The following is a 22,116-nucleotide window of genomic DNA, read 5'->3' on the forward strand; positions in this document are numbered from 1 at the left end:
AAGCTTCTGTATACACACACAATGACATACGACACCCAATATTACAAACAACAGTGCTGCTCATAACAGGAGATAAAGGAGAAAGATGTTTATTGGTGGTCAAACCTATGACTATGAAAAACATGTAACTGAAAAATAAAAATGAAGCAGCATCTCTATCACATCAATGTGAGATGAGTTTCACGACACCAAACAAAATGTATGGTGTGCAACCACTTCTAAAGAAAGAAATAAAAATGAGGGGTTGGAGAGATGGCTTAGCAGTTAAGGCACATGCCTGCGAAGCCTAAGGACCCAGGTTCAACTCTTCAAATCCCAGGTAAACCAGACATACAAGGTGATACAAGTACGCAAGGTCACACATGCACACACACCCGGAGTCCGTTGACAGTGGCTGGAGGCCCTGGTGTACCAATTCTCTCTCATGTTCTCACGCTCTCTCTCTTTTTCTCTCATTTAAAAAAAAAAGGGCTGGAGAGATGGCTTAGTGGTTAAGGCACTTGCCTGCAAAGCCTAAGGGCCCAGGTTTGATTCCCCAGGTCCCACATAAGCCAGATGCACAAGGTGTCAGATCCATCTGGAGTTTGTTTGCAGTGGCTAGATGCCCTGGCACACGCATCCTCTCTCAATTTCTCTCTCTCTCTCCTTCCTCTCTCTAATAAATAAGTAAAAAATAAACCAAAAAAAAAAAAAAAGCCAATCTGTTGGGCTTGCCTTAAAAAGAAAATTGTTTTCTGATTGTGGCCAAATTGATCTTAAAAATTTTTTAGCCTGAAGCCAGGCATGGTGGCGCACACCTTTAATCCCAGCACTCGGGAGGCAGAGGTAGGAGGATTGCCACGAGTTCGAGGCCATCCTGAGACTCCATAGTGAATTCCAGGTCAGCCTGGGCTAGAGTGAGACCCTACCTTGAAAAACCAAAAAAAAAAAAAAAAATGTTTTAGCCTGGGTCTATATAGTAAGACTTCATTTTTTAAATTAAATTAAATTAATTTATTTGCAAGCAGAGAGAGAGAGAGGAGAAAGAACAAGAATACCAGGGCCTCCAGCCACCACAAACAAATTCTAGACACATGTGTCACTTTGTGCATCTGGCTTTGCGTGGGTATTGGGTAATCACCCAGGTCACTAGGCTTTGCAGGCAAATGCCTTAACCATTGAGCCCTAGCCCAAGACCATATTTTTTAAATTATCTATCACAATAATATTATTTTCTTCTATTTTTCCTTCTACAAAATTCTCACAATTCTTAGAGCCCAGTTTTCTCGGTCCCCCAACAGCTGCCATGGGTTGGCAGCTGCCTCTCCAGTGTTCCTTCTGCTTTTTGTTATGTTTTCCAATGAGTCAACAGGAAGGTATTCTGAGTAAAAGAAGAAATTGAAGTCTTTAGACAAGTCTTTCCTCCACCCACAATCTCCTAAAATATAGTTCTTGCCAAATGATCCAAGACAATTTCCAATCCAACTTACCACTCCTGTCTGTATGAGGTCACTATTTAACAGATGAGAATATGGTAGGAAGGAGCACTTTCTCAGCTGACATCAGGTTAGAAAGAAGAAAAACAGGGGCTGGGGATATAGCTCAGTGATGGAGCACTTGCCTAGCATGCATGAGGCCCTAGGTGCAATCCCAAGCACAGGGAGTTAAAAAAAAAAAAAAAAAAAAAAAAAAAGCTCAATGAAGAAGCATCCAATAATCCAGTTAAACAAAAAATTTCAACCAACTCAAGAGATTAAGGCCAGAGAATTGCCCTAATACAGACCGGAAGGTGGAAGACATGGTGTAATAAGAGGCAGGCAGGAAACAGCTCTAATTGTCAGTCATTTGACAACCAGACAAATTACCTAATGTCTTTAGACACCAGCTGTCTTGACGTTGCTCCTTCCTGGCCTGTAGCAGTCAAGGGTACTAGTAGTGGTTGGTATTACACAGACAGACCTGAGCTTGAACTGTATAGACAGTTAAAAGTGGCCTTGGGACAAGTGTTACTAACTCATTTTTCCCTCCTGGAAATAAATGCTCATGTCAATAACATTCGATGCATCATCATTCAGCTTAATTAATGATGGTGACTTAGTACCACAGCAGCAAAAACATGGTGGTTATGAACAAGGGCTTTGGAGTCCTTGCAAAACCTGAAATCTACTAGATAGGTGATGAACGTCTCTGAGCTCTGCTTTCTGCTACAGGTAAATAAGCAGCACCTCATGGGTCATCAAGAATAGTGAACCAGTGCTAGGGAGATGGCTCATTGGTTACAGACACTTGCTCACAAAGCCTGGGTTCAATTCCCTAGTACCCATGTAAAACCAGATCACAAAGTGGAGCATGCACCTGAGTCCATTTGCAGCAAGAGACCCTGGTGCATCCATACTCTCCATTTGTACCCACTCACTCTCCCTCTCTCTCTGCAAATAAATAATAATATTCTTAAAAAGAATAGTTAACCAGATAAACACATATGGTGCTTAGCATCCTGTCTGCACATAGTAAGTACCCAATAAATGATACTAATGGTGACAGCAAGGAGAAGCAAATACAAGCCAGGAGTGATGGTGCATGCCTTTAATCCCAGCATTCAGGAGGCAGAGGATTGCCATGAGCTCAAGGCCACCCTAACACTACATAGTGAATTCCAGGTCAGCCTGGACTACAGCAAGACCCTACCTTGAATTAAAAAAAATAATTTAAAAAAAGGCACATACAAAAGGAAGACACTGACCTTAAAGCACATGGGAAACACTTCAGTCACCATGGCCTTGAAAATGCAAGGTTTGGGGGATCTGGAGCTTTATAAGGACTGAGGAAATTCCTTTAACTGTCTTTTCTTTCATTTTAAAGATATATCTCTGTGTGTGTGCGCGTACGTGCGCATTCAGGCATGAGTGCAGCGAAGCCATGTGCAGTCAGAAGACAAGGTTCAGGTTGGTCCTCACCTGTCTACATTTGAGACAGGGTTTCTTGCTCTGGATTCTAACTCTGCTATTCTTTGCTGTGCTCACCATGGGCTTCAGGAAAATTCTCCTTTCTCTGCCTCCGACCTTGCTGCCAGAATCAGCAGCTCCCTGGAATAAGAGAAGCCCACCACCATGGCTTCTGGCTTATTTTTTTTACACAGGGTCCGGGGATCAAACAAGTACTCCAGCTTGAGCTGGCAAGAGCTTTATCCACTGAGCCATTTCTTCAGCCCTTTTAGCTGTCTTAAAAGTAAAGTACTAAGTGTCCTATAATAAAATGCCTTATTAAAATAACCAATTCTGTTCAAACAATTATAATTTTTTTTCTAAAAATCCAAACTTAAATAAATTTTTACTTTTCAAAGAAACCTCTAACCAAATCTTCCATTTATGTGGTAAAAAAAACCTCCACTAGGAACCTTCCAAAATCAAAATTCAGAAGCAGAGCTCTGATTTACTTGATCAGGTAGGCCAAGGGCAATAAACTAGCACTTCACACTCAGCTTGCTCAAAGATATGATCTCTAGGCAACCAAGTCCCAAACTAAACAAACAGCAGCAGGAATATGAATCATTTCCGGAAGCCTCACTTTGCCTACCAGCACTTTCTTACACAAATACTTGTCAAAGGGTTTTATTTAGGCAGCTCCAATTGGAAATGATCTGAAGTCAGTTCAAAACTAGTCTTGCTACCTACCAACAGGTATTTCCAAATTGCTACACAGTGAAGCACAAGAAATTATACAGATATCAGAGACAGGTTACCAAGCAAGATTAGAAAAAATGAAATTCCTACAGCATACCAATTTGGGAGCACAAATACATTTTTACTATTTTGTCATTGGGGTTTAAAATACATAAACACAGAGCCAGGCATGGTGGCGCATGCCTTTAATCCTAGTGCTCGGGAGGCAGAAGTAGGAAGATCATCATGGGTTCAAGGCCACCCTGAGAATACAGAATGAATTCTAGGTCAGCCTGGGCTAGAGTGAGAACCTACCTCAAAAAAAAAAAAGCCAGGCCTAGTGGCGCATGCCTTTAATCCCAGCACTGGGGAGGCAGCGGTAGGAGGATCCCTGTGAGTTCAAGGCTACCCTTAGACTATATAGTGAGTTCCAGGTCAGCCTGGGCTAGAGGGAGATCCTACTACGAAAAACAAAATAATAGTAATAAATAAAATACATAAACACAATGATTGCTTTGGTCTCAAGTCCAGAAGAAATATATGGCAAATTAGGTCAAATGAATGGGCTGCTTATTATTAGCCTATAAGAGGTTCCCAACACTGACTGGTGGACAGTCTTGTACACTCAGCTGCCCAGTTACTGCTGATCTCCTGTGGTCACATCCACTTCAACACTCCTGACTGAAAGAACAGTTCTCCTGAGGGCCCTCCTTTTTGCCACCTCAAAGGCAGCCTGTATGCCCCTATCCCCATTCTTCACAACCATCTACTCTTACCAAAAGTAGAAGGGAGAAAGACTTAACAGGTCAAAATTAAAAATTAATACGTCAAGCAACTACTAATAACAGAACCAAGAGGGGAGGGGAATCAAGAGTAGAAAATCAAGTCAGTGAAACAAAAGATATGTGAAACACACACCTAGAATAAATATTCTAGAAGATTGTTTATGTTAAATGATTTAACATAAACAAATGAAATGAAGAATAGTCATAAGAGACTATGCAGATCTTACACCCAAGACAGAACCAATGAATCAGAAATAATTATTAAAAGTATAATAGATAATTTCCTAGAACCATAATAAACTAAAAAGGTATTATGGAAAGAAGGAAGCCAGACAGAGGGAGGGTAGAGGATAAGGAGGAAGGGGACAAATTAGGACAAAGTATAATGACATGTATGTAAATCCCATAATGAAACCCACTACTTTGTACACTAGCTAGAAAAATAATTTTAAAATGGAAATGGGGCAGGGGGGCACTTGAAACAGACATTATATCATCAAGGAGTCTTGGGCTGAGGGGTGAGCTCAGTGCTGGTGCCTGCCTCACATGCCCAGCATACCAAGACCCCAGGTTCAATCCTCAGGGCTAGGGAAAAAAATAGTGCACATTACAGACAACATTGCTAAGCCAATACCAAAACTTGGGGAAAGGTTTACACTATACTTCAAGGAACAATTCTAAGTTTAAAATTTATTTTAAGTTAACAAATAAAACAAATCAAGGGGCTGGGGAGATGGCTCAGTTGATAAAGTAAGGAATTGAGTTTGGCACCCCTGTACCCACTTAAAAACCAGGTGACCTGCTGGGCATGGTGGCACACGCCTTTAATCCCAGCAGAGGTAAGAAGATCGCCATGAGTTTGAGGACACCATGAGCCTATGCAGTGAATTCCAGGTCAGCCTGAGCTAGAGTGAGACCCTACCTCAGGAAAAAAAAAAAAAAAAAAAAAGTTGACTGACTACAGGTTCAATGAGAGATAGTGTCTCAATAAAGGAAGGTGAAGAATAATTTAATAAGCCACCCAATATCATCCTCTGGTCTCCACCTTCATGCACAACACACACACACATATGTAAATAGATAAACAAACCAAAATTCTTGTCAACAAGCTAAAATTCAGCTGGCTTTCAAAGAGCTTCTCAGAAATAAGGATACAAACAAATCAAGTTATATACATCTATTAGAGAAAAAACATGACCCACCATAATAGAAAGGCCCCAAACTGGAACTATATATAATTTAAGATTTGACAAACTAGATACCAAATGCTGATAGTAAAGAAAAAAAAAAAAAACCAGATAGTTTTGAGCCACACAACTTTAATCTCAGCACTTGCGAAGTGGAGGTAAGAGGATAAAAGTTCAAAATCAACCTGGGCTACATGAAACCCTGTCTCAAATTTTAAAAAAAGAGAGATTTGAAATATTAGAATAATTAAAAATATAATATTTAAAGATAAAGTCTTTAAAAAATTAAATCACATCCAGTTATGGTGGCACACATCTTCAATTCCAGAACTCAGGAGGCAGAGGTAGGAGGATCACCCGGAGTTCAAAGCCAATCTGAGACTACATAATGAGCATGAATTCCAGGTCAGCCTGGGCTAGAGTGAGACTCTGCCTCGAAAATCAAAAAAAGAAAAAATAATGAAATTACAAAAAAAGAAAAAGAAAAAGGCCTGGTGTGGTGGCTCCACACCTTTAATTCCAGCTCTCAAGAGGTTGAGAAAAGAGGACCACTTTGAGTGTAAGAAGCCAGCCTGAAATAGAGTGAGTTCCAGGTTACCCTGCGTTAGAGTGAGACACTACCTCAAACAAAATAAAATTAAACAGGGGCTGGAGAGATGCCTTAGTGATTAAGGCACTTGCCTGTGAAGCCTAAGTTGGACCCATGTGCAATTCTCCAGATCCCACATAAGCCAGACCACAGATGGTGATATAAGCGCACAAGGTGACACAAGTGTGCAAGGTCGCACATGTGCACAAGATGGCACACACATCTGGAGTTTGACTCCGGTGGCTAGAGGCCCTGGTGCACCAATTCTCTCTCTCGTACAAAAAATACAAAAAAAAAAAAAAAAAGAAAAAGAAACAAACAAACTGCATAGTAAAAAAAAAACATAAAAATCAAAGAGCAATACATCCAGTAAATATGATAGAAGGTCAGTATCATAAGACAGCTTAGAAAAATTTATAATATGGCTCTAAAAAGACAGGAAAACAGCAAGAGACTATATGGATAAGCAAATGAAACTGGTAAACAAACATAAGAAAATGGGCTGAAGAGATGGCTTAGCTAAGGTGCATACTTGTGAAGCCTAAGGACCCAGGTTCGATTCTCCAGGTCTCACATAAGCCAGATGCACAAGGTGGCACATGCATCTGGAATTCGTTTGCAGTGGCTGGAGGCCCTGATGTGCCCATTCTCAATCTCTCTCTCTCTCCCCCTGTCTCTAATAAATAAATGAAAATAAAATCTAAAAATAAAATGTGTGTGTACATATACATATACATATATATATGTATGTACATATATATATGTATGTATGTATAAAAGAAAATGTTCAACTTAATGGCTCAGCTGTTAAAAATGTTTCTTGAAAATGTTGGATTTGGCCAGTAATCAAACCAATATCGCTTTAAATTGTAATAAACATCAATAAGTTATAGATACGATACAGAAATTGAGAAAAGTTATTTATGAAATACAGTAATTGTTTAAAATCTGAATTTATAATTATAGCTACCTAAAAACTATGTCCTTACAGGTCAGTAGTATAGTGGCTAGGGGCCCTGGTATGCCCATTTTCTCTCTTTCTCTTTACCAGGTATAGTGGTACACAACTTTAATCCCAGCACTTGGGAGGCTGAGGTAGGAGGATCACTGTAAGTTCAAGACCCATCTAAGACTACACAGTGAATTCCAGGTTAGCCTGGGCTAGAGTGAGACCCTACCTTTTAAAAAAAAAAAAAAATGGGAGCTGGAGAAATGGCTTAGTGATTAAGGCTCTTGCCTGCGAAGTCTAAGGACCCAGGTTCAATTCCCCAAACCTACATAAGCCAGATGCACATGGTGGCACATGCATCTGGAGTCTGTTTGCAGTAGCTAGAGGCCTTGGTCTACAGTTGTCTCTCTTTCCCTCTCCCTCTCACTCAAATAAATAAATTAACAAATATAATTTTAAAAAATTAACTCTGGAGTGAAAAGGCTAGGGCTACCAACCTTTAAGACCTTGAAAGTACCCAGAAAATTCCTCCCATAAGTGTATTTATACTGCATCAAGTTCATATTAAATCTCCTTTTGCCTACGGGCCAGAATAAACAGTGTTTTTACAAGTACCTTCGATATCTCACTGGCCAGCACTTAAACCCCACAGCAACTCTATAATGCAGATTCCTCGTCTGCCAAGTGCATGTAGGCCCACTCCCTAAGGTTCAGCAGCTGGCAAAACCAGAATGAAAGCTCATGCATACCTGACCAGATGGAAAGTCTCATTATTTTCACTTCACCCAGATATCTTAGTATTTGGGATTTTCAAGGACATTTTAGACCTTTTAAGTTTGTTTTACTTAGTTATAAGTGTCATGAGAGTAGTTATGTGACTACTCTTAGTAATGACAGTTGTTAACCACCTTGACTACCTTATGCCAAACTACTATCCAATTTATTTATTTATTTAATTTTAATGTTACAGAATCTAGCCATAGCTAGGTCTGGCCTCCTGTCTTAGTCTCCCTTAAGTGCTGGGACTATTGGTATGCACTACTACACCCAACATTTCTTTTTCTTTTCTTTTTGAGATGGTCCCACATAGACCAAGCTGGCCTTGAACTTCCTAAGTAGCCATCGATGACCTTGAACTTCTAAATTTCCACCTGACATGTGTTTGAACTGAAGGCAACACTACCACACCAGCTTCACATTTCTTGATGTGTTTCAACGATGACACTAGATGAAGAGCTTTTGGCAACCACATTAGGAAAGCATGCACCTCTTTGTAACATTGTTATTATGTGAGAAGGTATTTAGTTTCAAGCACTTTAACAAATACAATTTTAAATGTAACCCATTTCTTATAAGAGTCTGTCCAAAACCCAAGTGGTGAGTCATGCCTTTAATCCCAGCACTCAGACTAAAATGGGAGGATTGAAGCATGTTTGAGGCCAGCACTGGCTAAAGTGAGACCCTGCCTTTAAAAAAAGGGGAGGGGGGCTGGAGAGATGGCTTAGCGGTTAAGCGCTTGCCTGTGAAGCCTAAGGACCCCGGTTCGAGGCTTGGTTTCCCAGGTCCCACGTTAGCCAGATGCACAAGGGGGCGCACAGGTCTGGAGTTCGTTTGCAGAGGCTGGAAGCCCTGGCGCGCCCATTCTCTCTCTCTCCCTCTATCTGTCTTTCTCTCTCAAATAAATAAATAAATAAAAATTTAAAAAAAAGGGGGGGGAGGGAATGAAGAGGTGACTTAGCAGTTAAGCACTAGCCTATGAAGCTTAAGGACCCCGGTTTGAGGCCTGATTCCCAAGAACCCATGTAAGCCAGATGCACAAGGTGACACATGCGTCTAAAGTTCATTTGCACTGGCTGGAGGCCCTGGTGCACCCATTCTCTCTCCCTCTCCCTCTGTCTGTCGCTCTGAAATAAATAATTTTTTAAAAAAAAGGACGGTCCATGGCAGTTCACACTAAATTAAACTTCAAGATATAGGTATTTCTATCTCTTACCAATTTAAGAATAAATTCCTGGGCATGGTGGTGCATGCCTTTAATCCCAGAACTCAGAGGAGTCTGAGGTAGGAGGTTTGCTATGAGTTTAAGGCCAGCCTGAGACTACATAGTGAATTCCAGGTCAGACTGGACTAGAGCAAGACCCTACCTCAAAAATAAATAAATAGGGCTGGAGAGATGGCTTAGCGGTTAAGGCATTTGCCTGCAAAGAGAAAGGACCTCAATTTGACTATCCAGGACCCACATAAGCCAGTTGCACAAGGTGGCGCATGCCTCTGGAGTTTGTTTACAGTGGCTGGAAGCCCTGGCACGCCCATTCTCTCTCTTCCTCTCTGCCTCTTTCCCTCTCTCAAATAAATTAAAAAATATATATATTTAAAAATAAAATAAAATAAAGAGGAAGAAGAAATGCCACCATATGCTTCTCCAATACTTAGAATTACATGAATGCTTTCAGTTCTAATCTCACCATGACAGTAAGTAGCTAAATACTATGGGCCCTGAACCAAACTACACAGGTTTTTTTTTTTTTTTTTAAATATATTTATTTATTTATTTGCAACCAGAGTGGGGGGGGAAGAGACAGAGAGAATGGGCACACTAGGGACCCCTGCCACTGTGAACAAACTCCAGATATATATGCCACTTTGTGCATTTGGTTCTACATGGGTAACGGGGAATCGAAACTGGGTATTAATTAGGCTTTGGAGGCAAGTGCCTTAACTGCTGAGCAATCTCTCCAGCCCATCCACTACTGTCTTTTGAAGTGACTAGTTTTCTCATGTGTAAAAGGAGTGTTTGGATTGGATGTTCTGGCACCAGCATTAAGGAGGCTGAGGCAGGAAGAACACAGTGAGTTCTAGGACAGCATGGGCTACATATAGGGAGATACTAGTTAAAAAAAAAAAAATTTTTGAAGACAGTCTTAGGTAGCTAAGGCTAGCCTCAGACTTGCCATTCCTTGTGCTGGAATTATAGCAGGCCACACACCTATTTTCTCTCTCCATCATGCTGCTGCTGCTGCTACTACTAATACTACTATTAATAATAATAATAATAATTGTCCTTCTAGATTTCTAGAAGCTAATGGGCATGCCACTCTTCCTAGTTACCTGGCCTATCTATCTTGTTTGTTTGCCTCTTAAATGTCTGTTTTCATGATCTCAGTGTCCTAGCCTAGAAATGTCTTGATGTTCCTGGAATTTTAATGCCATTTAGGAAGAGACCAACCCAGAAAATGTTCCCTGCCAACAATAAAGATGTATGCACAAAAGAGAATTTGTTCTCAAGAACAGATTTCTTTCCAACACACTTTTTAAGTTCTCCTCAGTCACCAAAGGTAAAGTGCTTCTATTTAATGCTAAACTCTTGTTAACACCTTGTACTGACAGCCACCAGCCACAGCCTGTACAGTCCCTCTACAAGGAGTATGTAGGGTCTATACCCCATAAACAGGGGTGGAGAAGGTAGTCCAGACAAAATTTGAAAGACTATACCATAAAATGTCTGAAAGAAGACATATTAATTAGACTAACTCAGGGAGTGCTAGAATTAACCATCTTCCCATGACCTGAGTTTTTCTCAACTTCTAAAACCACTCGTACTCTCTCAGCTTTGGCCTTCCTCCCTCTGCCCTGCCTGATATGTTATCCTTTTGTTTGTTTATCTTTTTACCCAAGCTGTCTTCTTTCTTTCTTTCTTTCATATTTTCCTGTCCAAGACCTGACTGCCTACATACTTCACATATTTCAACATCACCTTCTTCAACTGGGTGAAATAACATTCACCTCTCACATACAAGGACTCTTTAGCGAAAACAAATCTAAATCCCAATCAGAGCAGGCAAAAAAAAAAAAGGAAAAGGAAACTCTTACTTAAGTATGAACTTAAGAGGCTTCCTTTTATAGTCCTTGCTCTGCTATGCAGCCCATAGCAAAAAACCTTGATTCCAGCCAGGTGTGGTAGCACACACCTTTAATCTCAGCACTCAGGAAGCAGAGGTAGGAGGAGAGTTCGAGGCCATCCTGAGAATACATAGTGAATTCCAGGTCAGCCTGAACTAGAGTGAGACCCTAACTTGAAAAAACAGAAACAAAAAGCCTTGATTCCTTAAATCACTCATTATAACAGTAGCTTAATTTTCATATTGAAGCTACTTTTCAAACAAGCAAAAAAAATGTTATTTTCTATCATGTGCATGCTTTTATGAATATCACCCTTAAAATTCTCCCACCTAGCCTTTTAGGGAAATACAAATCCACACCCACAGCACACTCTAGTATCTTTACACACACAGACATGTGCACACACAGTCTCTGCACATTCATAATCCCTTTATACACATTCCTCTCTTTTCCCAAGAATGAGCTTGGTTAAAGGTACAAGGGAAAGGCACACAACAGGGCTGCTGTACTAAAAGGTGGAGCTTTCAGTAGGAGGAGCAGAGGGAGTATAAATAGAACCAAGGAGGGGAATCTTTTTCCCCAAGATTTCACTGATTTTTATTCCTGGCCTCAGAGCACTGTAAATCCCAGACCGTGGGGCTCTTCCAAGTTGAAAGGAAATAGGACCAGGCCAACCCAAGAAGGCAAACTGGGCCCTGTGCTAAAGGAAAAGAGGAGCCCTAGCAGTATACAGATGCAGCCCAGCTCCCCAAGTAAGGCAACAGAGCTAGGAGAGGAATCTTGACTAATTATGATTAGAGCTGTCAGGAGCCTCATTAGGGGACTGGTGGGAATCCTAGTCTTTTCTGACTATAACATTCTCAGGTTTCTTAGTTCTCTCTATTGCAAAATTTTATTTTTTGGTTTTTCGAGGTAGGGCCTTACTCTAGCCCAAGCTGATGTGGAATTCACTATGGAGTCTCAGGGTAGCCTCAAACTTGCAGTGATCCTCCTTCCTCTGCCTCTCAGTGCTGGGATTAAAGGTGTGCACCACTATGCCCAGCTGCAATTTTTTTTTTAATTTTAATTAATTTACTTATTTGACAAGAGAAAGAGGGAGAGAAAGAGAGAAAAAAAAAAATGGGCGCACCAGGGCCTCCAACAACTGCAAATGAACTCCAGACACATGTGCCTCCTTGTGCATCTTGCTAACGTTAAGGCCTAGGGGATCGAACCAGGGTCCTTTGGCTTTGCAGGCAAACGCCTTAACCACTAAGCCATCCCTGCAGCCCCCCAAGTTTTTAAATATTTTATTTATTTGAGAGAGAATGGCAGGGCCTCCTACCACTGTAAACAAACTCAAGACACATGCACCACTTTGCAATCTCTCCAGCCCCCAAGTTTTGTTTTGTTTTCAAGTATTTGTATTTATTTATTTGAGAGAGAGAGAAAGAGAGAGAGAAGGAAGAGTATGGGTGTACTAGGACTTCCTGACACTGCAAACAAACTACAGAATCATGTGCCACTTTGTGCATCTGGCTTTATAGGGATACTGGGGAATAAAACCCAGACAATTAATCTATCTCCCTCTATCTCCTCACAAATAAAAATACTTTTTTGTTTTAAGGTTTTAGCTGCCGAGCATGATGGCACACGCCTTTAATCCCAGCACTTGGGAGGCAGAGGTAGGAGGATCACTGTGAGTTGGAGGTCACCCTGTGACTACATAGTGAATTCCAGGTCAGCCTGGACTAGAGTGAAACCATACCTTGAAAAACAAAAAAAACAAACAAAAAAAAAGAAGCTCCTCATACCAGTATGGTGGAAATCCAGCACTGAAACAAAGGCAGGACAGCTGTGTGTGGGAAAAGGAAAGTAGCTGGATTTCTCTCATCTCAATTGACCTCAAGAGAGTGACTTCATCAAGCACAAGATGGTCTCTCAGACTGAAGCAGTATGCAATACTTTAACATTAACTAGAAGTCCACAATTTAAGTGACAGATGATTTAATATTTTTGTTCCTTTACAAACCTCTTCTCTTTCCTAATAACACACTCATCGCTATCTGAATGTTCATGTCAGGGTGCTGGGAATAAAGCTCAGTGGTAGAGCACGTGCTTGGCATAGATGAGGCCATGAGTTTGACCCCCTGCTTCACAGAAATTATAAATTTTCATTTATTAAGAAAGCATTATCAATAATGCTCATATAGATCATCACTAATATCCCTCTCTGACTTCCCAAGTGCTTGAAACTCTAAGAAGCAGCCTAAACTTAAGAAAACACCAGGGATGGAGAGATGGCTTAGTGGTAAAGGCATTTGCCTGCAAAGCCAAAGGACCCAAGCTCAGTTCCCCAAGACCCACATAAGCCAGATGGACAAGGTGGCACATGTGTCTGGAGTTTGTTTACAGTGGCTGAAAGCCCTGGTGTGACCATTCTCTCTCAAGTAAATAAATTTTTTAAAAATGATTTAAATCCAGAAGTGGTGGTACAATGCCTTTAATCCCAGAACTCAAGAGGCAGAGATAAGAGGATAGCTGTGAGTTCAAAGCCACCCTGAGACTACACAGTGAATTCCAGGTCAGCCTGGGCTAGAGTGAGACCCTACTTCGACAAACAAAAAACAAACAAAAAGGATTTAAAAATAAGTAAATAGGCTGGAGAGTTGGCTTAGCGGTTAAGGAATTTGACTTCAAAGCCAAAGGACCCAGATTGGATTCCCCATGACCCATGTGAGCCAGCTGCACAAGGGGGTGCATGCATCTGGAGATTGTTTTCAGTGGCTAGAGGCCCTGGTGTACCCGTTCTCTCAAATAAATAAAAAAAAAATTAAAAATAAATAAATAAATGAAAATTTAAAAAAGAAGACACCAAATGCATGTTAGTGGTTACCAGGGAGGAAGAACAGGACTGGGGTAGAGCATGGAGGGGACATTAACAGGAGTTGCTATGGCTTTTAGAGAAAGGGCAAGATTTGAAAGGCCTAGCCAGCGTGGTGGCACACACCTTTAATCCCAGCACTCGGGAGGCAGAGGTAGGAGGATTGCCATGAGTTCAAGGCCACCCTGAGATGACAGAGTTAATTCCAGGTCAGCCTGGACCAGAGTGAAACCCTACCTCGGAAAAAAAAAAAAAAAAAAAAAAAAGATTTGAAAGGCTGAGTGTTAGTTCTGGGACTTAAGTATGTTTGTTGTGTTGTTATCTGGACTTTCCTATAGCATTTTAAGAGAGAATGGTAAAAAAAAAAAAAAAAAACCAACCTTGCTTTACAGCCCCATTTGAAACATTTTCATTAAACTCTAATGACAAACACCTTTCCTCATCCCTCACTGACCTTTTCACCAAAGCTTACTTATAGGATATGTGATCTACAATTCTATCAACCCGAAACCTTGCAAAGGAACATAAGCAAAAGAACACCTGATCGCAAACTGACAACCTAAAATTAAGAGCACAAGATCCACAGCAGCCGCACTTCATAAGCAATGCAGAGGAACCGGGCATGGTGGCATATGCCCGTAAACCCAGCACCTAAAAGAGGAAGCAACAGTATCAGGAGCTCACAGCAAACCGTAGCTACGTGAATTTGAGGCCAGCTGGGCTACATACGACCCTGCCTCAAAAACCAAAGGAGAAGAGGAGAGAGAATACAGAGGATGCCATCAGTGAATATTGAGGATGGCTAGATCTACACCTGTAGCACTTCCCTGGTCAGACAAGGTTTTCAGTGTTTGTTGTTGTTTTTTATTTTTGCTTTTTTTTTTTTATTCCCGGTACTGGGGAATCTAACTCAGGGCCTTGGGTGTACGAGGTAAGCATTCTGCCACTGAGCTACACGCTCAGTCCTTTACACAATATTACATAGTAAAAGTTCCCAAAACCTAATACCTACTCCACAAGTTATAGGAAGAGGGAACTCAGCATATAAACCAAAGCCAGTGTAGAATTAGTAAAACATTAAGAATAAGAACTTTAAATCCCCAAAATGCAGTATTTCTCACAGCTGGAAGTACCCAAAATATTCACTATACCTAGAAAATTTTCAACATACACAAATATACATCATAGTGTTTCATGATACGCTCCCATGGCTACTTGATCCCATGAATCAACACTCTTCCTGCACTTATTCCTTCAACTACCAGCCTCACTGGTCACCCCGACAACACAGAGGTATCTTTGTGCTCACAAGGCATCACCCTTCTCCCCAGCCAGCCCATCTTTACCTCTTTGCTTCCTCCAAATGGCAAAGGTACTCATAAGCCACATTCTGACGTCTCCTTTCATCCATTTCTTCTGCGGTGAGTCTCTCATTATCCAGAACAGCTAAAACATGAAGGAAAGAATGTAAATACTCAAACCTGTACCTTCCTCAGCAATGAAAGAAGGCCATGGCCATCAATCAAGTTCCTGCTAGTCAGCGAGAGCCAGGACAGCTGAGCGGTAAGTAGATAGGCAGGGGTACCACAAAGACATTCCTTAAAAAACCATGTGGTTTCAACTATACTCATTTTGCTCCTTTTTAAAATGTTGGTCCTGAAGCTGGAGAGATGCCTCAGCTGTTAAGGCACTTACTTACAAAGCCTATCAGCCTGGGTTTGAGGTAGCCATGTAAAGCCAGATGTACAAAGTGGCGCATGTGCCTGGGAATTCATTTGCAATGGCAGGAGGCTTTGGCAACCCCTCCTTCCCACCCCCACCAACCTCTCTCTCTCAATTAAATAAATATTTTTTAAATCTTGTAGCTTTATTTTCATACGAACTATAATAGTTCACATTTTCTTATGGAAGAAGCCATCTTATATTTTATTTTATTTATTTATTTACAGAGAAAGAAAAAGATAGAAAGGGCGCAATAGGGTCTCTAGCCACTGCAAATGAACTCTATATGCATGCTTTACCATGCGCATTTGGTTACATGGGTAATGGGGAATCAAACCTGCATCCTTAGGCTTCACAGGCAAGTACCTTAACCACTATGCCATCTCTCTAGCCCAATAAATAAGGTTTTTTTTTAATTTTTATTTATTTGAGAGGGACAGAGAGAGTGAGAGAAAGAGGCAGAGAGAAACAGAGAGAATAGGTGCGCCAGGGCCTCAAGCCACTGCAAACAAACTCCAGATGCATGCGCCATCCTGTACATCTGTCTTATGTGGGTACTGGGGAATCAAGCCTCGAATCAGGGTCCTTAGTCTTCACAAGCATGTGCTTAATTGTTAAGCCCTCTCTCCAGACCTAAGATATTTTTTTAAAAATGTATGGTCCAGCCAGGCGTGGTGGTGCATGCCTTTAATCCCAGCACTTGGGAGGCAATGGTAGGAAGATTGCCATGAGTTCAAGGCCACCCTGAGTGTACATAGTGAATTCCAAGTCAGCCTGAGCTAGAGTGAGACCTTACCAGGACTGGAGAGATGACTCAGTGGTTAAGGTGCTTGCCTGTGAAGCCTAATGACCCAGGTTTGATTCCCCAGTACCCATATAAGCCAGATGCACCAGGTGTCACATGACCTGGAGTTCACTTGCAGTGTCTGGAGGCCTTGCCACACCCAGTTTCTTTCTAGCTGCCTTTCCCTCTCTCAAATAAATAAATAAAAATAAAATATTTTTTTAAAAAAAGAACGTATGGTCCAGGCTAGAGAGATGATTTAGTGGTTAAGGCACCTGCCTGCAAAGTCAAAGGACCCAGGTTCAATTCCACAAGAGCCACCTAAGCCACAAGGTGGTGCATGTCTGGAGTTCGTTTGCAGTGGCTGGAGGCACTGATGTGGCCATTTTCTCTTTCTCTGCCTTCTCTCTCTCTAATAAATAAATATTTTTTTTAAGAAAGATGCTGGGCATGGTGGCACACACCTTTAATCCCAGCACGCGGGAGGCAGAGGTAGGAGGTCCTCCATGAGTCCGAGGCCACCCTGTGACTACATAATGAATTCCAGGTCAGCCTGGGACAGAGTGAGACCCTACCTCGAAAAAACAAAACAAAAAGAAAAAAAGAAAAATAAAGACTTTAAAAAAAAAAAAAGGTATGGTCCTAGCTGGTCATGGTGGTACACACCTTTAATCCCAGCACTTGGAAGGCAACGGTAGGAAGACTGCCATAAATTCAAGGCCATTCTGAGAAGACATAGTGAATACCAGGTTAGCCTGAGCTAGAGCAAGATCCTACCTCAAAAAATAAAAGAGAAAAAAAAAAAGTATGGTCCTATGTACACGTTCTATTTAAGAAAGAAAGAGGCAGAGGGAGAATGAATGTTTACAATGGCTAGAGGCTCTGGGGAACCCAAACTCCAGAGGCATGTGCCACCTTGTGCATCTGGATTACATACATAGGTCCTGGGGAACTGAACCTGGGCCCTTTGGCTTTGCAGACAAATACCTTAACCACTAAGCCATCTCTCTAGGCCCATGTTCTTCGTTTTATTGTAACCTCAAAGTACTGACTAGAGATTTTGCCTTTGTTTGTCAGAAGTCTTTCTAATCACATATCTCATCATGCTTTCCCCTTTTATTAACAGCCACAGCCAACAGTTATTGAGAGCTAAGTGTTAGTAATTGTGCTAAGCATTTTACATGCATTCTCTCACCAAAGCCCACAACAATCCTGTGATTATTTTGACAGATGAGGAAATTGAGGCTGGGTGAACTTAGCCCCAGGGCTAATAAGAGGAAGGGGACTGGATCCAAATCCACCTGTCTCCAAGGCCTGTGGACTTAACCTTGAAGCTATCTGCCTCCTTCATGCTCACCCCAAACTATGGAATAAATTCCTAAAGCCTTGGAAAAGCAGACAAGGCTCTTCCCGGTCTGACCTCAGCTGCTCTTGGAAATGATTTTTACCCCTGTCTTTTGTCCTTCCATTCATCACTGTCCAGTCCTCACACTGACTCAGTTTCCAACACACACAGTGCCCTGTGTCCTCAACACTACATTTAGTTCAGCTGCTTCCTCTTTAAGTCATGTCTTGACCCCACCCTGCCCTACACAGCATCATTTCAAGCTCGGTTCAAATGTCACCACCTGACTTCAGACGGCTTCCCCCAGTCCCTTCTCCTCGCCCAAGTTACTCTTGACTACACCTAGTGAGCTCCCGCATCTTTTATCTTTACTGCATCTTGTCACTCATTTGTACACCTGTTTGTCTCTGTGATTAAAATTTTTCGAAGACACGGTTTTGTCTCACTCATCTCTAATTCCACAAACGTGGCAGTATCTCACACACACAAAACAAAAACTGTGAATGACTGTAAGGACCCTTTAAAAACACACTATTCCCAGAACACAAAATCGAAACCCTAGAGACCCCCCCCCCCAAGGACCCTCTTGCAGTCAATGGCAACTGTCCCACGTAGGGTTCATTGATGTTCCAGGAATGGCCACAGAGAATGAGGAAGTCAGGTTTTTGGAGAGTGAGTGTGTGTGTGTGTGTATGTGATTTTACTTCTGAAATCCTGACGAGTGAGCGAACCCCAAGAAATCTTATGTGGCTTGCTCAAACTGCACCTCGCAGGCAGCCTGAGGCGGCGCACGGCTAGCCCCGGCGTGGCTCTCGCAGGCACGGCACCTTCCCACCGAGCCCAGCACAGCCCCGATCTCGGAAGCCGGGGACACGCCCTGCACCGCACCGCGCTCCTGCCACCTCACCCCGGTCCTTCTTCCCCAATCTCGGTCGAGCCGAGCGGCACTGGCGCTGGGTGGGGCTCCTCGGCAGCCGCGCCAGGCGGGGCGCAGGAGGCCTCCGGGGTCCTAACCCGCCGCCTCGGGGCTGGGGGGGATGGGGGGCACGCGGGCGCAGCAGCGCCTGGCCGCCAGCCACCCAGCCGGGCCGGCTCTTCCGGGTCCCCGCGGCCCGCTGCCACCTGGCCGCACCCGTCCGGCCATGCTCCCCCCACAACCCCCGCCACCCCCGAGGGAACCCGACACGGCCGGCCCCCCACACACCCCAGCCCCGCACCGCGAAAGGCCCCCGCACTCACAGCCATAGTGCGGCCGGGCCACGCCCAGCCCATCGACCTCGTCCGCGGCGGACATGGCGGCCGAGCCCGGGTGTCTGGTGAGGAAGCGGTGAGCCCTCGAAGACGCGGGCGGCGGCAGCTGCAGCTCCTGCCTGGGTGCGCGGCTAGTCGCGGTCCCCGAGGCCACGCCCCGCGCCATTAGTCCCACCCCGCAGGCCCCACCCGAGGGCCCCCGCCCAGCCGCGCACCGCCCGGCAGAGGGCGGAAGGGGGCGTGGTCACATGTGTGGGTCACGCCCATTCCTCGAGGCCCCGCCCCGCCGTCCACGGAAGCCGGGAGGCGGAGCGCGCCCGACCGCAGCGGTCTTCGCGCCCAGTCGTGTCCCACAGCCGGGCACTCCCGCCACCGCCTTGCCGCTCCTCGGCTTTTAAAGCCTCCAGGCACTGTCAGCGGCTGCCCGGAGCCGCTCCCTTTCCCCGGCCTGCTGAGTTGAACCCTTCTGCACCGGGACTCGGAGACTTAAGGTCTCTGCTCAGGTGGCCCAGGGTGCTCCTGTTACACTTAATTTCAGGACCCAAACTGCCCTGAAGGACTTCCGATCCCAGGCTCCTCCACATGCTGTCAAGCTGGCCTCATTCCTCGCCCAGATTCGCCGGCGGTCGCCGAACTGTTGAATCATCTCGAGGGTTTTGAGATGGGGACTCCCTGCTGCTCTTTGCAATTAGTTCTTTCTCAAGGGGCTCCTCGCCGTGATTAGTGGTGCCTCTCTCCGCTGCCCTTCGGCCGGCCTGTCGGTATTCAATGGAAATAGGACCTCAACCTATTTTGGTTTTTCTCTGTCCCTTCCCAGTAACTTCAGGGTGTGGTGGCGCACGCGTGTGATCCCCGCATTTGAGGAGCGGAGGCTGGAGGATCAGCCTGGATTACGGAATGAAAACTTATCCTTAAAGGGGAAGGAAAGAAGAGGAGAGGGAGAGGAAAAGAAAAAAAATTTTAAATGGCCCCTGCTCGGCGATTTCAAGAGTATTTTACAATCCAGACCATCTGAAAGCCCTCAGTATTTTTCAGACTGTCTAATGAGCACTTTTCACCCCATGTGTCCTGCAGACACTTCACATTCCGCGTGTCACCCCTAGGGACCTCAGAGTCCAGGGGATGGGGAGATGGCCCAGCAAGTAAGAGCGCTTGTTGCTCAAGCAGAAGGATCTTGGTTCCATCCCAGGCACCCACGTAAACAGCCAAGCCATGACCACGCGTGCCTGTAACCCAAGCTCTGAGGGGATCCGAAACAAGGGGATCCCTGAGATTCGCTGGTCAGCCACTGGACATGAAGCAACATGCTCAGGTTCAGTGAGATGAGAGGCTCACTCTCACGGAAATGATACTGCGTGCATGGCACATGGTGCACACGTTTGTATATACAGCACATGCATACCCATTAGAATCTTTAAATGTTTTATTTATTTACTTATTTATTTGAGAGAGAGAAGCACATAGACGGAGAATAGGCGCCCCAGGGCCTCTAACCACTGCAAACGAAGTCCAGACACATGCACCACCATGTGCATGTGGTTTATGTGGGTACTGGGGAATCAAACCTGAGTCCTTAGGCTTCACAGGCAAGCGCCTTAATTGTTATGGCAGCCCATACACATTAGAATTTTATTCATTTATTTATTTTGCTTTTTCAAGATAAAATCTTGCTCTAGCCCAGGCTAACCTGGAATTCCCTATGTAGTCTAAGGGTGGCCTTGAACTCTTGGCGAGCCTCCTGAGTGCTGGGATTAAAGGCGTGCGCCACCACACCCAGCCAAATTTCTATTTTCAAAAAATTATATATTTATTTGAGAGAGAAAGAATGTGCATGCCAGGACCTCTTGCAGATGAACTCCAGACACATAATGCCACTTTGCGCATCTGGCTTTACACAAGTAAGAGGAAATTAAAACCCCCGCAGGTCGGCTTAACAAGCAAGTACCTTTAACTGATGAGACACCTCCTTTGCCTTTTTTTTCCTTGAGGAGGGAGATTTTTTTTTAAATTATTTTTTGTTCTTTTTTTTTTTAATTTATTTGAGAGTGACAGAGAGAGAGAAAGAGACAGAGAGAGAGAGATTGAGAAATGGCGCGCCAGGGCTTCCAGCCTCTGCAAACGAACTCCAGACGCGTGCGCCCCCTTGTGCATCTGGCTAACGTGGGACCTGGGGAACTGAGCCTCGAACTGGGGTCCTTAGGCTTCACAGGCAAGCGCTTAACCGCTAAGCCATCTCTCCAGCCCAGGAGGGAGATTTTTTTTTTTTAATTTTTTTTTTTTTTGAGAGCGACAGACACACAGAGAAAGACAGATAGAGGGAGAGAGAGAGAATGGGCGCGCCAGGGCTTCCAGCCTCTGCAAACGAACTCCAGACGCGTGCGCCCCCTTGTGCATCTGGCTAACGTGGGACCTGGGGAACCGAGCCTCGAACTGGGGTCCTTAGGCTTCACAGGCAAGCGCTAAACCGCTAAGCCATCTCTCCAGCCCAGGAGGGAGATTTTTGAGGTAGAGTTTCATTTTAGTCCAGGCAGACCTGAATTCACAATATAGTCTCATGATGGCCTTGAACTCACAGTAATCCTCCCACCTCTGTCTCCCAAGTGCTGGAATTAAAAGTATGTGCCACCACCATGCCCAGCTCTGGTGTGTTTAAAAAAAAAAACATTTTAATAAAGAGAAATTTAAGATAGAAGAGTAAAACAATGTTCCTTCATGGTGAGCTGCTCTCTGGAGGCCACCACATTGGCAAACTTCTGAAGTGTTGTTTTCAGTTTTTCATCTCTTTTTCAGACAATTCCTTTTAGCTCCTCAGTCTGCCTCCTTAGCAAGTTTGTCTGCCTTCAAGGCATCAGCCAATCTCTTCCTCACTTTCTTCACTTCGCCTTGTCTGCCTCAGGATGTCTGCAGAGTCACTCCTTGGCTGTAGAAGGATGGTGAAAGATGCCCACCTGGCATCACCTCTGTCCAACATAAGCGCTGGCCCTAGGTGAACTTGGACCTGGAGTCCCTGCAGACTTCTAATGCTCAAAGTTGCTGGGGGAAGGGAGGGGTCTTCTACTTCTCTTTTCATTGGGTGCACCTGATGTGACTGCCATTGGGT

General features: G+C 43.8%; 1 protein-coding gene across 1 annotated transcript in view; it reads right to left on the minus strand.

Moving 5' to 3' along the window:
- Iqgap1 (IQ motif containing GTPase activating protein 1) overlaps window positions 1-19,134 on the minus strand; it is a 119,277-nt gene extending 100,143 nt beyond the window's left edge. Inside the window, exons 1-2 of the mRNA XM_004658206.2 lie at window positions 19,005-19,134; window positions 15,261-15,360 (exon numbers count right to left, since the gene is read on the minus strand). Of these exons, the coding sequence (XP_004658263.1) occupies window positions 15,261-15,360; window positions 19,005-19,059 (155 nt within the window). The 5' untranslated portion in view covers window positions 19,060-19,134. The remainder of the gene's footprint in view (window positions 1-15,260; window positions 15,361-19,004) is intronic.
- Window positions 19,135-22,116: the final 2,982 nt, after the last annotated feature.

This window comes from Jaculus jaculus, chromosome 3 (assembly GCF_020740685.1).
Source record: "Jaculus jaculus isolate mJacJac1 chromosome 3, mJacJac1.mat.Y.cur, whole genome shotgun sequence".
NCBI classification, from domain to species: domain Eukaryota; kingdom Metazoa; phylum Chordata; class Mammalia; order Rodentia; family Dipodidae; genus Jaculus; species Jaculus jaculus.